At 43.7% G+C, this 17,156-nt stretch overlaps 1 protein-coding gene across 1 annotated transcript; it reads right to left on the bottom strand.

Annotated features, from left to right (window-relative positions):
• Positions 1–11,016: 11,016 nt before the first annotated feature.
• On the bottom strand, positions 11,017–13,713 carry LOC311127799 (sulfotransferase 2B1-like). The gene is made up of 6 exons (XM_084159678.1): positions 13,471–13,713; positions 12,882–13,090; positions 12,632–12,758; positions 12,438–12,535; positions 11,582–11,762; positions 11,017–11,433 (listed from the first exon to the last, which is right to left on the bottom strand). Exons 1-6 carry the CDS (start codon positions 13,607–13,609, stop codon positions 11,309–11,311), a joined length of 879 nt encoding a protein of 292 aa, XP_084015804.1. The 5' UTR covers positions 13,610–13,713; the 3' UTR covers positions 11,017–11,308.
• Positions 13,714–17,156: the final 3,443 nt, after the last annotated feature.

Here is a 17,156-nt window from a genome sequence, read left to right as displayed (position 1 = left end):
GAATGGAATACTCATGTTGGTGTAGCCTACTCTTTTATTTTTTTGTTTCCAATTTATGTAATAGATTAATTACAACAATATCCCTGCACTCTCCATATTTAAAATGTGTAACTAAATCAACCCAATTGTGATTGAATATAATCTATAATTTAATATTAAATTAAAGTTATTTCAAATGGCACATATAATATTTTGTCATTTAAGATGAAACATTTGAATGAAGTATAGGTCTACTACTCCTATACTGTATACTTCTACTGGTATTTTACATTCATCAGCCTTACGGTTTCTGATCCCCTGATTTCAATTGGGACGGGAATAGAGAGCCTAGACGACGAAAGTTGCAGCTGCCTTGTATCAAAGTGAGATCAGCTAAATCACTGGTTTATTTTTGTGGGTTTTGCGTTGTAATCAAGCTTCTTTTAGCAAGCTGGTGCATGTAATCTCCCGTTAGTATCGTTTTAAGAAAGCCATCGCTAACACAGTGCGAAGTTCAGCTTCTTCGTTAAAATTGACCCAAAATGTTTTGGCCCGTAGCCATAGTAAAAAAAAAACACGATGAAGGCTATAGGCCAAAACGTGTTGGTTTTAACAATAAATAAGCATTTTATTCACTTCCACACTCCCCCTAGGTTTGCTGAATTTCTTCTTTACTTTCTGCCCAGTCTTTAAAAGTGCGTAAAACACTTAGTCTCTCTTTCTGTTCTCATAGTCTCACCTACACTTGGCAGTGTCCTTTAGAAGAGACTTGAGACTTGTATGCAACTTCTGGGGCTTTGTGTCCAACAAAGAGACAGACACACACACACACGTTTGTTTTACTATCCTTGTGGGGACCAAACAATTGATTCCCATTCAAAATCCTATCTTCCCTAACCTTAACCCTAACCCTAATTGTAACCCTAAACTTAACCCTAACTCCTAACCCTAAACCCTAACCCTAATTGTAATCCTAACCCTAATTGTAACTCTAACCCTAAACTCTACCCCTAAGCCTAAAATAGCCTTTTTCCTTGGAGGGACCGGCGAAATGTCCCCACTTGTCAGAATTGTCCTTGTTTTAATGTAATACCAGAAGTCCTCACACGGATAGTAAAACCAAAAACACACACACACAGCTCATTCCCCAGACATTTGTCTCATGTGCATGAAACGTGAGTGAGGTGCTTTGTACTTTTATGTTGATATTGGGTGATCACAATGTGTTCTGAGGTCTGATTGGAGGCTGACTTTAATTTCCTGTCTTCCTGTTTCCCTTCTCATCTGCCTCCTCATGTGTTCCTCTGATATGAGTTAATGTTTGTGTGTGTGTGTGCAAGTGTGTTTCTGAGAACGTGTTTGTGAGTAAAAAAAAGACATTTCCCATAGGGCCTGAGTTATCAGACCATTGATAGATGGGTAGAATGTGGCTTTAGAGGGAGCCTTATCAGAAAGCCTTTCATGTTGCTGAACTGACAAATAAAAGTCAAACAGCCTTTCAGAGTAATATTCATTAATAATATGTTTTTTTCAATCGCTCTGACGTTGTGGAGAGGACACTGTGTACACAGCTGTTTGGCTGTGTCTCACGTCCTCCACTGCATCTGGGAAACGAATAGCTGCCAAGCCAACCATAAAGGAAACAGTGACAGCTGACACAAATGTACCTTTCCAACAAGCAACAGTATCAGAGATACTGTATATCCACAGAAGCCTGTGAACTCTACCAGAAAATTAATATTGAACTAGTCCGATATTTAATTGTTATAGATATGGCCGGTATACAAACACACATTTGATAACGCTAGTACACACTTAGAAAAGAGGGTTCGTCAAGTGTTCTTTGGTTAGGGTAATGGTGTTAAGTGGAACCATAATGACTCAACGACCCCTTTAATGATTATTGGCCTCCACCCACACCTGAGAAGCTGGGACAGCTCTGACTGGTTGTGGTGACCGTGGCTAACTCTCCCATGAATTAGCTCCCAAGGATACTACTAGACTCAATGGTGTTGTATGAGTGACAGCCCCTCACTCCAGGTGGGAGCTGAGGGGTAATGTTTTCCCAGTGACAGAATAAAGAGAAAGTAGAAAAGATAGAGAGAGTTTTATATGGAGTTGAGAGGACTGTATGACAGGATGCCAGAGACACCAACATGCAGAGATCAAGTCACTGAGAGATATGATGTAAGAGAATACTTTATCACACAGGGCATCAGAAAATACTGGAAAATATTGCACCTTTTGACAATTCTTCCATGTGTCCGAACCCCCTGCAACCCCAATCCTCTCCTGTTTAATGTGGCTTTTTAAATCACACACACAGTGGGGATAATTGAATTAAGTCACTAATAGAGACAGGGAGTTATCACTGTCTCCAAAAGCAGATGATCTGATTTGTTTATATCCCTGGCCTGTGCATAAGGGCTGAAGAAACCACTCTGAAAGTTACTGGATTTAAATAGATGACTATTCAGTGCTGCAGACAGTGCTGTGTATGTGTGACATATTTCATCTTTCGTTCTGTGGTTTCTCTGCCCTTTGTCATCCATTCTGATTGAGTTTGCAGATTAGGTTATATAACATAACTGGTTCACGTTCATTATGTTTGATTCATATAGCAGAGGACACGGCCATCTGAATTACATGATCAAAACATAGATAAGAAAGATAAGCAGCTAAAAAAAAAGAAATCAAATCAAATAATAACAAGCATTCAGTTTTGTCTGTACCTGTTGGAATAATGTCATAGCACATCATCTAGCTATTATTACCAGAATCCACAAATTATTTTCCCTTCTGACCCTAGATTGGCATATCTCACCATTTGACTGCAACAAGTGTAATTCTCCCTGACTACTGACATTACAAGCACTATGACAGTCAGTGTAGCATTAGAGACCTCTACAACAGTATGACTGGTAAAGCTCTCTGTAATGATGCTGTCTCTGTAGGAAGACACAGGCTTTCAGCTGCTTGATTATGTTTGAGAATACATTTTACATTCAGATGAAGAACATTATTAATTATTGACTCATGAGACGGCATTTCAGAGTTGTTACTTAGTTCACTGATTCTTAGTTACTGAATGTCAACATGCTGCCCAGACAGGCTCTTAAGATGATAAGAAAAGAGGGAAAACGAGTTCAAATACAATATTGAAGCCAATTGGCTGAAAAGATCAGGCATGAAATTATGTTTTTCACAGTCTGAATCGCTTAGGGGAAACGTTGTGGTTCTGCTTCAACTGATCAGCAACCACTGTGCACAAACTCAACTGCTTCACTCTTCATTCATTCTTATTTTTTTCTTCTTGGGTCTGAGAGGCAGTGCTCATTGGCTTTGATGTCATCTGGTAATTAATTCACGATTAACAAGGTTCCGGCTGACAGAGTTTGATTGAACAAAAAGGCCAAGGCTTAACTTCCTGAGAAGTGGATGAGATGATGTTGTAATTGGAACCAATTTGGATAGAGGCACAGAGAGGAAAGGCAACTTCCACTCGACACTTACCTCTAGTCCCTTTGTATGCTGAAGTGAGTAGCACAGCCAATGAGGTTTACTTTTTTAGGAAATATTAATTATTCTGCTGCTGTTAGCAGTGGTTTGATGATCTCCCCTTCACCACTATTCCTGATGAATTTTAGTGATTCAAATGAATAATTCACCACATTCCCAAAAAAATTATGTTCCAGGCCTCCAATCTCACCTCCTCTGGAACATTTTTAATAAATTAATACAATTTACAGGAACTTCCTTCGGAATGGGAATCAGCCGATGATTCACAATGACCCTAGGCACCCCAAATCTCTGGGTGGTCTGTTTTTAACCAATTGTAAATTAAATATTTTTCATATTGAGTTCCTCATGGAAAGCTTTCAAAAGTTGCATAGTCATTTTATTTAAACATGTTTCTCTGACTAAAAGCTCTGCTGTGTGAGAGCCGGGTGATGATGATGATAATTTGGACAAAGAGACAGACCAACAGGCAGACAGACAGACAGACAGACAGACAGGCAGGCAGGCAGACAGACAGACAGACAGGTAGACAGGCAGGCAGGCAGACAGACAGACAGACAGACAGACAGACAGACAGACAGACAGACAGACAGACAGACAGACAGACAGACAGACAGACAGACAGACAGACAGACAGGCAGGCAGGCAGGCAGGCAGGCAGGCAGGCAGGCAGGCAGGCAGGCAGGCAGGCAGGCAGGCAGGCAGGCAGGCAGGCAGGCAGGCAGGCAGGCAGGCAGGCAGGCAGGCAGGCAGGCAGGCAGGCAGGCAGGCAGGCAGGCAGGCAGGCAGACAGGCAGACAGACAGACAGGCCTGGTTTGGAACTATAAGAACTGGGGACGTTGGTCCCAGATGGCACAGGAACCCTGGCTGTCTCAGTGACTCTTCCAAGACACCTCCTCCACTCAGGAATGAAACGCTCATTACTGCCCCAGGCCAGGCTCTACACAGCTGCCCCATTACAACCAGGGTGTGCTGGACAGAGACACGATGTGTGTGTATGTGTGTGTGTCTCCTGGTCATCAGCATTGAGACACACTATGGAGTAAGGAGCTGCTCTGACACACACGGTACCCAACACTGTCACTCACACTCCACTACAGAGGAAACTCATTCTGTTACATGGCCTTTTAAGGGTCCTCTGTCTCTGTGGCTGAACGTCATGGACCAGCAGGTAATTATAACAATATGCTCTATTCAGTATTCCAGAGACACTCAACACTATGTGTGTGTGTGTGTGTGTGTGTCTTGTATGTTGTAAATATACTATAAGTTATATTGTATATCTGTGGAGCGCGTGCCTGTCTCTGAGCAGGAGTGACTGTGTTCTGTCTCTAAGGGTGGTTGGTGGGTGGGTTATAAGCACGGGGCTGGGCTTCTTTTCTTCACAGCTCCCTCAGTGGCTAAGTGCCTTTCCAGGTTCTGACACGATGGGGCATTACGATGGTGTAAATGAGAGTGGACAGGTATTAAATGCCATGTCTGTCACACCTGTTTTAGGCAGCAGCTTGCGATGGCCTTCTCTCTTGTCCTCACCCAGCCTTATTTACAGGAGAGGCATCTGGACCATGGGTAGAGGGGGAGCTCAGGTGGCCACACTGATCATCTCTCTCTCTCTCTCTCTCTCTCTCTCTCTCTCTCTCTCTCTCTCTCTCTCTCTCTCTCTCTCTCTCTCTCTGTCTCTCTCGCTCTCGATAGTTTTCTTGATCGTCTCTCTCCATCTCTCTGACACACACACACGCGCGCGAGCACACACACAGGGTCATCACCCGGGGCACTGTGGGGACGTTGAGGGTGAATGCCAGTGTATTGTGTTGGCTAAACATCCCAGAGCATGTCACACAGTTCCCCTGACACCCCTCCCCCCATTTCCCCAGAGGGATGCAGCTCTGTGTCCTTATGTCCCCATGTCTCTGAGACCACAGTCTGGCTGGAGCCACAGCCATGTGCTGCTGGATCTGAAGGAGGACATGTTATGTGACTCACAGCTGTAGTCATTTAGCATATAAAATAGTGTGTCTGTGTCACGCCTTTCTCAAAATCCATATGAAAACATGTTGATATTAAGATGGCTGGAGCCAGGTCTAGTCTATAATGGCATGGGTGATATGTGGACCTCAGTAGGGCAGATAGGGCTCTTGTTCTGTGAGAAATGTGACTTTGGATGTGAGAAATATGCTCTTTATTCAACCATGATGATTAATTATAATGGAATGCATATACAGTATAGTGCACAATGACTAAACACTTTGGTCACACAACCATCAGTGCTAGTCTCTGATACCTAGGAGGGTTCTGGGGAGAGTCCTCTTCAGACAGACAACTCTCCCAACAAATCACGAGGTTTGCTAAGGCAGGGCTTAAAATGTGGGCGGGAGCTGTGCTCATGTTTAGCTAGGGCAACAAGCGGATACGGCAGTGACGTCACCGGTGTCGCGCATCCCATTTCCAACTCGTTCTCTATGTCCCAACTCACGCCGGAACTTCTACAGACGCGTATGCAGGAAAATTGGTACATTGTGGGAGGCAACCCGTCTGTCTAGAGAGACTATTGTCATGCTACACATTCAAGGTCTGCTGAGATTTGTCTGATTTCACTCCCACACAACAATTTCTCTGTTATTTAATAAAAGAAAAAAGTGACTCAGTGGAGTCTCATACAGTGAAAGCTGTAAAACTTCAGAGCAGACCAATACCTATATTCACCAAATGTTGTGACAGATATTCACACTGACAATTATCTCTCCTCTTAGCCCAGTGCACAGGTGGAGTGGTGTGAAGAGGATCCCCACGAGCACTGTGCGTGTGTCTCAGTCAGAGTAAAACTGAGGTGGTCTCTGGACAACATGAGGACTCCAGAGGAACTTATGACAACAAACTGTGTTTTTCTCCTCTTAGCCTGTGTTTCCATTAATTGTTTCACTGCGCATAACTTAATTAGCAGTTGTTAAAATAACACGTGCACTGCACAGTTTGCATTAGCATAGCTATGATAATTATATGGAGTGAATGTGAGGACAGCTATTGTGAGGATTTTAGCCCTTTGCTGCCCTACTCCTCACTTAGCTCTGCCTGTTTGCTAGGTGCAATTCCACGACAGGTTGGCCCAAAGATATTTATGATGTTTTGGATCTTCCTGAAATAAAACCATATAAAGGCCCTTTGGGGGAAGGATGTTTTGAACACCTTTGAAGTCTAAATCCAAAATTATTATTGAGAAATAATTGATTAGAATTGGGAAATGTGTGACACTACAACGATGAGTCTGTATATGCTACAAAGTCAGTCTTGGTGTCATTTGAAATATGAGTAGTGTTTAGACTAAGAATAGCTAAATGTCTTTACATTCATTTATCCAAAACATCATAAATATCTTTGGGCCAATCTGGTGTGGAAATGCAAATTCAACATACACTATATATACAAAAGTATGTGGACACCCCTTCAATTGAGTGGATTCGGCTATTTCAGCCACACCCGTTGCTGACAGCTGTATAAAATCGAGCACACCGCCATGCAATTTCCATAGACAAACATTGGCAGTAAAATGGCCTTACTGAAAATCTCAGTGACTTTCAACATGGCACCATCATAGGATGCCACCTTTCCAACAAGTCAGTTTATAAAAATTTCGGCCCTGCTAGAGCTGTCCCGGTCAACTGTAAGTGCTGTTATTGTGAAGTGGAAATGTCTAGGAGCAACAACGCTCAGCCGTGAAGTGGTAGGCCACACAAGCTCACAGAACGTGTTGCAACACTCACTACAGAGTTCCAAACTGCCTCTGGAAGCAACCAGCACAAGAACTGTTCGTCGGGAGCTTCATGAAATGGATTTCCATGGCCAAGCAGCCGCACACAAGCCTAAGATCACCATGCGCAATGGGAAGCGTCAGCTGGAGAGGTGTAAAGCTTGCCGCCAACGGACTCTGGAGCAGTGGAAACGCGTTCTCTGGAGTACTGAATTACGCTTCACCATCTGGCAGTCCGACGGATGAATCTGAGTTTGGCGGATGCCAGGAGAACGCTACCTGCCCCAATGCACAGTGCCAACTGTAAAGTTTCATGGAGGAGGAATAATGGACTTGGGCTGTTTTTCATGGTTCGGGCTAGGCCCCTTAGTTCTAGTGAAGGGAAATCTTAATGCTACAGCATAGAATTACATTCTAGACGATTCTGTGCTTCCAACTTTGTGGCAACAATTTTGGGGAAGGCCCTTTCCTGTTTCAGCATGACAATGCCCCCATGCACAAAGTGAGGTCCATACAGAAATGGTTTGTCGAGATCAGTGTGGAATAACTTGACTGGCCTGCACAGAGCCCTGACCTCAACCCCATCAAACACCTTTGGGATGAATTGGAACACCGACTGCGAGCCAGGCCTAATCGCCCAACATCAGTGCCCGACCATAACTAATGCTCTTGTGGCTGAATGGAAGCAAGTCCCCTCAGCAATGTTCCAACATCTAGTGTAAAGCCTTCCCAGAAGAGTGGAGGCTGTTATAGCAGCAAAGGGTGGACCAACTCCATATTAATGCCCATGGTTTTGGAATAAGATGTTCGACGAGCAGGTGTCCACGTGTAGTGTATATTCATCCAAAGACCCATCACCATGCCCTTATTCTGAACTATAGATTCATAGAGTTATATTTGGGTGGTGTATGAGGGCAGCAGCAGGTCTCCAGGTGCAGTGATCTAGCTCTAGCTCTTTCCTCTGATAAACAGCAAACACTTCTCATCAAAGAAACATTCCTGCCAGGTATGCGCTCTCTGAAGCACCACTTGGCTTGTCGTGTAAGTACTAATCAAGGGAACACTCATTGGATCAGCGTGATACACTGCAACTCATTGATATAAGCTATGATCGGGGGGATTATGACCTTTGTTAGTGTTCGCATAACGTCACCATAATGTTCCCAGCTTGACAGGCCCAAGGGGGATGGTGACACATGACGCGGAACTTACCACCAGTGAAAGAAGAGACCATTTCCTCTTTGACTAAACCACTTCCTGTACTAATATTGCTGATACATGGCATACAGGGACAGAGTTCGGGTTGACCCCCAGAAATAGCTCTGTGGCACAACACTTTGAAATGGAATCCAGTGGTGTATCCTGACGTTTTTTTTAATTTATTTATTTTATTTCACCTTTATTTAACCAGGTAAGCCAGTTGAGAACAAGTTCTCATTTACAACTGCGACCTGGCCAAGATAAAGCAAAGCAGTGCGATAAAAAAACAACAACACAGAGTTACATATGGGGTAAAACAAAACATAAAGTCAAAAATACAACAGAAAATATATATACAGTGTGTGCAAATGTAGCAAGTTATTGAGGTAAGGCAATAAATAGGCCATAGTGCAGAAATAGTTACAATTTCGTATAACATTGGAATGATAGGTGTGCAAAAGATGATGTGCAAATAGAGATACTGGGGTGCAAATTAGCAAAATAAAAAACAATATGGGGATGAGGTAGTTGGGTGGGCTAATTTCAGAAAGGCTGTGTACAGGTGCAGTGATCGGTAAGCTGCTCTGACAACTGACGCTTAAAGTTAGTGAGGGAGATAAGAGTCTCCAGCTTCAGATATTTTTGCAGTTCGTTCCAGTCATTGGCAGCAGAGAACTGGAAGGAATGGCGGCCAAAGGAGATGTTGGCTTTGGGGATGACCAGTGAAATATACCTGCTGGAGCGCAGACTACGGGTGGGTGTTGCTATGGTGACCAGTGAGCTAAGATAAGACAGGGATTTGCCTAGCAGTGATTTATAGATGACCTGGAGCCAGTGGGTTTGGCGACGAATATGTAGTGAGGGCCAGCCAACAAGAGCGTACAGGTCACAATGGTGGGTAGTATATGGGGCTTTGGTGACAAAACGGATGGCACTGTGATAGACTACATCCAATTTGCTGAGTAGAGTGTTGGAGGCTATTTTGTAAATGACATCGCCGAAGTCAAGGATCGGTAGGATAGTCAGTTTTACGAGGGCATGTTTGGCAGCATGAGTGAAGGAGGCTTTGTTGCGAAATAGGAAGCAGATTCTAGATCTAACTTTTGATTGGAGATGCTTAATGTGAGTCTGGAAGGAGAGTTTACAGTCTAACCAGACACCTAGGTATTTGTAGTTGTCCACATACTCTAGGTCAGACCCGCCGAGAGTAGTGATTCTAGTCGGGTGGGCGGGTGCAAGCAGCGTTCGGTTGAAGAGCATGCATTTAGTTTTACTAGTGTTTAAGAGCAGTTGGAGGCTACGGAAGGAGTGTTGTATGGCGTTGAAGCTCGTTTGGAGGTTTGTTAACACAGTGTCCAATGAAGGGCCAGATGTATACAAAATGGTGTCGTCCGCATAGAGGTGGATCCAAGCGTCACCAGCAGCAAGAGCGACATCATTGATATACACAGAGAATAGAGTCGGCCCGAGAATTGAACCCTGTGGCACCCCCATAGAGACGGCCAGAGGTCCAGACAACAGGCCCTCCGATTTGACACATTGAACTCTATCTGAGAAGTAGTTGGTGAACCAGGCGAGGCAGTCATTAGAGAAACCAAGGCTATTTAGTCTGCCAATAAGAATGCGGTGGTTGACAGAGTCGAAAGCCTTGGCCAGGTCGATGAAGACGGCTGCACAGTACTGTCTATTATCGATCGCGTTTATAATATCATTTAGGACCTTGAGCGTGGCTGAGGTGCACCCCTGACCAGCTCGGAAACCGGATTGCATAGCGGAGAAGGTACGGTGGAATTCGAAATGGTCGGTGATCTGTTTGTTAACTTGGCTTTCAAATACTTTCGAAAGGCAGGGCAGGATGGATATAGGTCTATAACAGTCACTGACAGCTGACCACAAGACCCATGACACACAAGCCCCCACAAAGACAACTCTGGGTTCATCTTCAACAACCAACCCAGACTGAATTACATGGCATTAGGTGGACATATGTGGGTGTATATTTTAGCAGCATCAATGAGACAACCAGAGCACTATGATAAAGACACATGACCACAGTCTCTGGTGGGTGAGACAGTATCCTAACTGTCACGAACGCTTTCATTACACAACTCACCATCCTTCACATTATTTTAGTTGAGGAGCACATGGAATCTGGGATTTCATAGGCCTAATGATGATATCTGCCCATACGTTAGCATCAGTCACATAGTTTTCCAACAACTCAGGGCTATGAACCTTACTGATGGAAGTACAGTACGTAGCTATGAGCTATATATGGGAAATCCAGGTTGTTCGGAGTCAAGCTATGTGACTGACGTAACAACAGCTGTTAATGTACACGTCAGCCTTTCTGGAGTTAATGTATCAGCCCTTCTGCTTGATGCACTGCCACACACTGGGAGGTTTTCTAATATGTCAATGTCAGGGAGTTAAATGTTTCCCTCTCAGATCCCATCAGCAGGCTAATGAGAGGGACAGGCTGACAGTGCTAGCTAGGGAGGAGACATGGTTTATTCATCTAGCTATTGCAGCACAAGCCAAGATGGAGGAGAAACTTCAGTCTCATTCGGTTAACTGTAACATTTCGATTTTATTAGAGGTGGAAAAACCCAACTACAACAACAAATAGGTCACCCACCATATTTGTTTATATTAGCATATACATTTATTGTATAGTTTTACTATATTGGCTTATGTACATTACATTTACATTCATGAAAACACAGAGAACATCAGTGGGACAATTCCAGGGTTTGTATGAAGCGTATCCATCAATCTCCGGCGGCATGAATAAGGGCCCTATCCTGATCCCCAAAGGCCTGTCCTCCTCCTCCTCCTCCTCCTCCTCCTCCTCCTCCTCCCCCTCAGGACTCAGGAGGACACTCCCACAGGAAGGTCAGGGGACAGTCTTGCATCTGGCAGCTGTAGACAGTGTCGAAACAACCAATCTGCTCCTCTGTGAAAGTGTTTCTCCAGTCACCGATTTTACCTGCAAAAAGAACTTCATTATTATGGCCAATCTCTCTCCACAGCACTGTGAGTGCAGGGGAGGCCTATGGCATTGTTCTATCCTTCTGACGCTGACTGACACATAACTCTAGTCAGGATTGTACTCCTGTTGAGCAAGGGAGCCTCACCTTTCCTCATGAATTTGCCTTTGTTGTGGTCCATGATCTCCTGTGGGATCAGAGTGTAGTTCACCATGGCATTGTCTCTCATGCTGCTGAAGCTGCAGTGTCTTAGGGAGCTGGTTAATTCCTTGCCCACCAGGGGGCTCTGCAGGAAAGAGCTGATCCTCTCAATCGAGCCTCGCAGGTCCTGAGGAAGGTCAATGCTCTCTCTTATTATAGATATGGACAAAGAGGGTTGTTTTCACAAGAGGCTGAATCGATCCTCTATGTCTAGTCTATCCACAATATTTGTGGAATACTAAGAGATCAAACGCTCATTAAGTTGGATACAGTGAATATCTACAATGCAAGCAATTATTTTTCCTAAAACAATGTTCATGCAGTATTTGATGTGCACCTATTCTCCAAGAATAAATCCTAATGTCACTTAAAATAGCATCTCACAAAGGTCTATTTATAATCTATGATTAATATTTTAATGTCTCTGATTTAACCAAAAAATGTGTTATTTCATAGTTTTGATGTCTTCACTATAATTCTACAATGTAGAAATAGTGAAAATAAAGAAAAACCCTTGAATGAGTAGGTGTTCTAAAACCTTTGACTGGTAGTGTATGTCTGAAGGCTAGCCTATTTATGTAGTCAACACAACCTTAGAGACTCATGAGACTGCTGTGATACAAGTGTTGTGTTTTGATGTCCTTAAATGGACATGTCTACAATATGGTTAGTGGTGACAACTTCTATGAGGAAGAGCCTCATTTACTGAAGTTTTACTGCAGAGAATGTAATGGGTTGTTTGCTGAGCAATTTATGACAACAACAATAAATAGCAGACAGTAATAGACAATAGCTCTCTTACCAGCCACATCTCCTCATAGGAGATATAAAGAAAATGTGCCAAGACTCCTGCTTGACTGGTCCAGCCTTTCACATGATCGAACCAGGACCCATAACTCACTGTAAAAATGGTCAACATTGGATTAAATCTGACTGTTAACAGGAGGATTAAATCCCAGAACTGCCCAAGGTACAAATCATTAAGTGTCAACTCACCTGTACCCTCTAGAAAACCATCCAGAAACTCATCAAATGAGTTGGGCTCTGGGAGGAACTTGGCCATTTTATGGAAGTGGTAATATGACACAGCAACATCTTTGGGGTTTCTGGCGACATAGATTACCTAAGAGATGGGGTGGAGAGAGTGTCACTAACTGTCAACATATCATTTCCATAGAGTTGCTTTACAAAATAGGAAATGTCTCACAGCATTGAGAATAGTATTTTCAACATAACCACATCTTACCTTAGCTTTGGAACCCTGGAGGGCAGAGGCCAGCAGGTGGTAGGGCAGGTGAGTGGTGATGATTCGGGGGCCCTGGGAGGCCCCCAGCACCTTTGCACAGTAATGCTGTTCCAGCCAGGGGGCTCGGGCCCAGTTGGGCACAGTTTTGGAGAGTTGTGGGTCCCCTCTGTTTTTCACAAGAGTGACCACTTCCTGCATCCAGGTAGTCCCTTTAACCAGAGATCACAGAGAGAAAGAAAGAAAGAAGAGAGAGAGTTAAAGAGAGAGCGAGAGAGAGAGTGAGAGAGAGAACTATATACCTAATACCTCTTTCTTCATTGAACCCCTCCCTAAACCAGTACAAGTTCAATAAAGACAGGTGGTCTGAGAGAAGTGTATCCTGAAAACAATTCATCAATGACAAGTAAAACCAACAGTAACAATACAATAACCTACTATAGTCTGTACATATGCAGTTATTAAAGCCCTGACTGTCTGCTTCAACTGCAAAGTGTGTGAAAGAGGGAGAAGTACTGTAGTTGGCTATTGTTGCAGCATGTCTAATGTGTTGTGACACCGAGCAGGTGTGTGACAGCTGTCCTTTCCTCACCTGATTTGGGGTAGGTGGCAATGACTGTGTCCCTGTCCTGGAACTGGAAGTGGAGGGCATAGTTCAGGGAGTCCTGGGTGTGAATGTGCCCAGGGAATGAGATGTGATGGAAGGTCTCTGTCACGTCCAGCCTGGCCATGTCTGTCCGTCTGCCTGCCTGTCTGCCTGTCTGCTTGTCTACTTAACTGCCTGTCTGCCTGTCTGGCTGTCGGTCTGCCTGTCTGTCTCTCTGTCTGTTCGTCTGACTGACTATCTGTGAGGAGGGAAGTATGAAATGCTCTGGCTTGCTACAGACCTTAAATAGCCAACCAACAAGATACAACAGGAACTGTAAGAGGAACTCATGGGAGAAAAGCTGAGTGGGTGACCTTAATGTTGTCTGCATGGAGGGGAATCTCCCAGGAGGTACTGTAGCTATGGGAATTACCACTGAGTAAAATGATCTGCACTGCCTGTACATAGAAACTGTCTCTGAGCCTGGTGGTCTGGGTCTTAAAGCTGGAATCCCTAGTTTCTACATCAATTTTTGGACTTATAGACTAATTTTCTTTTTTTTTTCTCACCTTTATTTAACCAGGTAAGCCAGTTGAGAACAAGTTCTCATTTACAACTGCGACCTGGCCAAGATAAAGCAAAGCAGTGCGATAAAAAACAACAACTCAGAGTCACATATGGGGTAAACAAAACATAAAGTCAAAAATACCACAGAAAATATATATACAGTGTGTGCAAATGTAGTAAGTTATGGAGGTAAGGCAATAAATAGGCCATAGTGCAAAATAATTACAATTAGTATTAACACTGGAATGATAGATGTGCAAGAGATGATGTGCAAATAGAGATACTGGGGTGCAAATGAGCAAAATAAATAACAATATGGGGATGAGGTAGTTGAGTGGGCTAATTTCAGAAGGGCTGTGTACAGGTGCAGTGATCGGTAAGGTGCTCTGACAACTGACGCTTAAAGTTAGTGAGGGAGATAAGAGTCTCCAGCTTCAGAGATTTTTGCAGTTCGTTCCAGTCATATACTCATTGATGCTTAAAGAATATAACTTATAAATGCCTCATGAGTTTAGTTCAACTCCTACCGCATCAGAATCCAAAATACAAGCTTGTTTTACTCCAATGTTTGTAAACAAACAAGGCCCAGTGCAGAAAACATGTATTTTCCTGTGTTTTATATATATTTCCACACTATGAGGTTGGAATAATACTGTGAAATTGTAAAAATTATGATAATGCCATTTTAGTGTAAGAGCTGTTTGAAAAGACCACCTGAAATCTCAGCCTGTTTTGGTGGGATGGAGTTTTGACCTGCCTGGTGACATCACCAGGTGGTAAATTAGTAAGAAAGAAATAACAGCTAGTTTTCAGTTTCCCCTCCTCACTCAGACCACTCCCAGAAAGTCCTAGCAAAATTCTTGCTTGAGAAATTGCTATTTGCTAAAAAAGCTATTTTTGTTTCATTTTGACCATTTTAATTGAAAACAATCACAGTAAGGTATTTAATTGTTACCCAGAAATTATTTAATATTGAGATCAAAATGGCTGCATTGGACCTTTAAGGGCTCCTCTATTCAATCCTTACTGCGGAAATTCAGTGTTACAGAATGATTGAAATTTAAAGGCAATGTTCCTGCGTTAGCGGAGACAGCATTCACGGTAAACACTGCTTATGTCGGCTCAATCAGAAATGACCTTTACATTTATATTGCGCAATCTGTAATGCTTCAGCGAAACAGATTGAATAGAGCCCTAAAACTATCATTTTGATATCATGGAGGTCCGTACTTGTATCCATAGCTCTGTCTATGAGTTTGAGAGTGGTTATATTTCTCTAGGCCCATCTCTCAGCTTTTTACCAAAACACAGGCAGGGTGACGGTTTTGTTATTGTTTCAATTAAGGATTCTAGCTTTAATACTTCAGTACTCTCTGCCAGACTGAAGGATTTGCCTGATTCATGACCAGGGTGAATGGGGTCCCTGATTATACTACAGTGTTGAGTTAAATTTTTTCCACTGCTTTATTGACTCAAGGACCAGAGTTGTTGATGATGAGCGAAGAGTCCGGAGGGCGCTCTAAGGACGTTTTATCTAAGAGTTGATTATCATAATGCAAACAAGTCATGACCTTCGCAACTCATCTCCATGGTCATGGATAGATAAGACTCAAGGCTCTCTTTACTGCTCCTGATAGAGAGCTGACTGTAATCTGATTCAAATTAACCTCTCACCTCCAAACACTTATCTTTAGAGAAGACTTCAAAGTAACCAATCATAAGAGGCTATTACGGGATGGTCCTCACAATAGTCAGGATGATAAGCTAATGATACCCATAAAAACGATGAATTCAGTCATAAATGAATAAACCAACACAATGGCCAACACAGTGGTTAGAGTGCTTGCACTGAGATTGGAAGACTGGGGGTTCCATCCCTGGTTGAGTCATACCAAGGATCGAACCTCATGCCTCTCTGCTTGGCACTCGACATTAAGGAAATGGATTGGGGGTAAGGTCCTGCGACTGACTAGCGTCCTGTCCAGGGGGTGTACTTGCTCCTGCCCCTATGTGTCATTCTGGCTCAGACAAGGCTTACTTGTCTAAGGCTTACTATTTAGGATTATTAGGAATACCTGTAATGTATCATATGCTATTTAGCAGCAAAAGTTTCCCAGATGTTAGAGTTGCTTTGCAGCGGGGGCGCTGTTGGAAGCCAAGGATGTAGCACGCGTCTCCCTATCGCTCCTGAATTAGTGACCAAATTTATATATTTAACTTTGCAAAATTGCATACATTTCTGTTTGCCCAGGCGTCTGAAGAGACCCATAAACAACTCAGTTCAAGTTTAATAAATTTAAATTCGTAATGACATCAACCCGGCCAAAAACAGAGTCTGCAAGAGCAGGCCGCAGCAAGCCTGCAACTTCTCCCGACTCACCCCCGCCACCGAACGCTGCCAATGCCGGCCCCACGGAAACACTGACTGTGGAGATGCTGCAATCCGTGATAGGCACCCTCAAAACCGACATTTTCGGAAAAATTGACTGTCTCTCTACCAATCTCAGGTCAGAGATATCAACGATCAAAGACGAGCTTAAAAAATCTATCGAGAGTATACAGAATAAGCTCGACGCACATGGGGTGACTTTATCGGATTTGGAGCGAGGTGCTACAGACCACAGCACTCGCATTAGCGAGCTAGAGGCTAACGTCGGCTCATTGACAACTAGGGTGGCATTCCTCGATAATAGATGCGAAGATATGGAAAGTAGAATGCGGAGGAACAACATTCGTCTACTGGGAATACCGGAGGGAGTGGAGGGCCCAAGGCCCACGGAGTACATGGCCCAGCTACTTCAGGAGCTGCTCGGGCTAGAGGAGAAGCCATTGCTAGACCGGGCTCACCGCACTCTGCGTAGCCGACCCAGGGATGGAGAACCCCCGCGACCATTTGTCATCAGGGTGCATTTCTTTCACGTCCGCAACGACATACTGAGAAGATCGGGAGAAGCATCCCCTCTTCTACATAAGGGTAAAAGAGTCTCGATATTTGCGGACTACACAACAGCTGTGGCTAAGAGGCGGGCTAGCTTTGGAGCTGTGAAACGCCAACTACACGCCTGCCCGGGCGTGAAGTTCGGCCTCATCTACCCTGCGGTTTTGAGACTGACTTTACCGGACGG

This window comes from Coregonus lavaretus (assembly GCF_964263955.1).
Source record: "Coregonus lavaretus genome assembly, chromosome: 4".
Lineage (NCBI taxonomy): Eukaryota > Metazoa > Chordata > Actinopteri > Salmoniformes > Salmonidae > Coregonus > Coregonus lavaretus.
This window is presented reverse-complemented; position numbering and strand designations above follow the sequence as displayed.

Bases quoted from the DNA above. Each gene is read 5' to 3' on its own strand.
- LOC311127799 (XM_084159678.1), bottom strand. From the start codon at position 13,609: ATGGCCAGGCTGGACGTGACAGAGACCTTCCATCACATCTCATTCCCT. The intron at 12,759-12,881 runs GTAAGATGTGGT...CCCATCTCTTAG, and splicing joins TCCAGGGTTCCAAAGCTAAG to GTAATCTATGTCGCCAGAAA. The intron at 12,536-12,631 runs GTGAGTTGACAC...CCATTTTTACAG, and splicing joins TGGTTTTCTAGAGGGTACAG to TGAGTTATGGGTCCTGGTTC.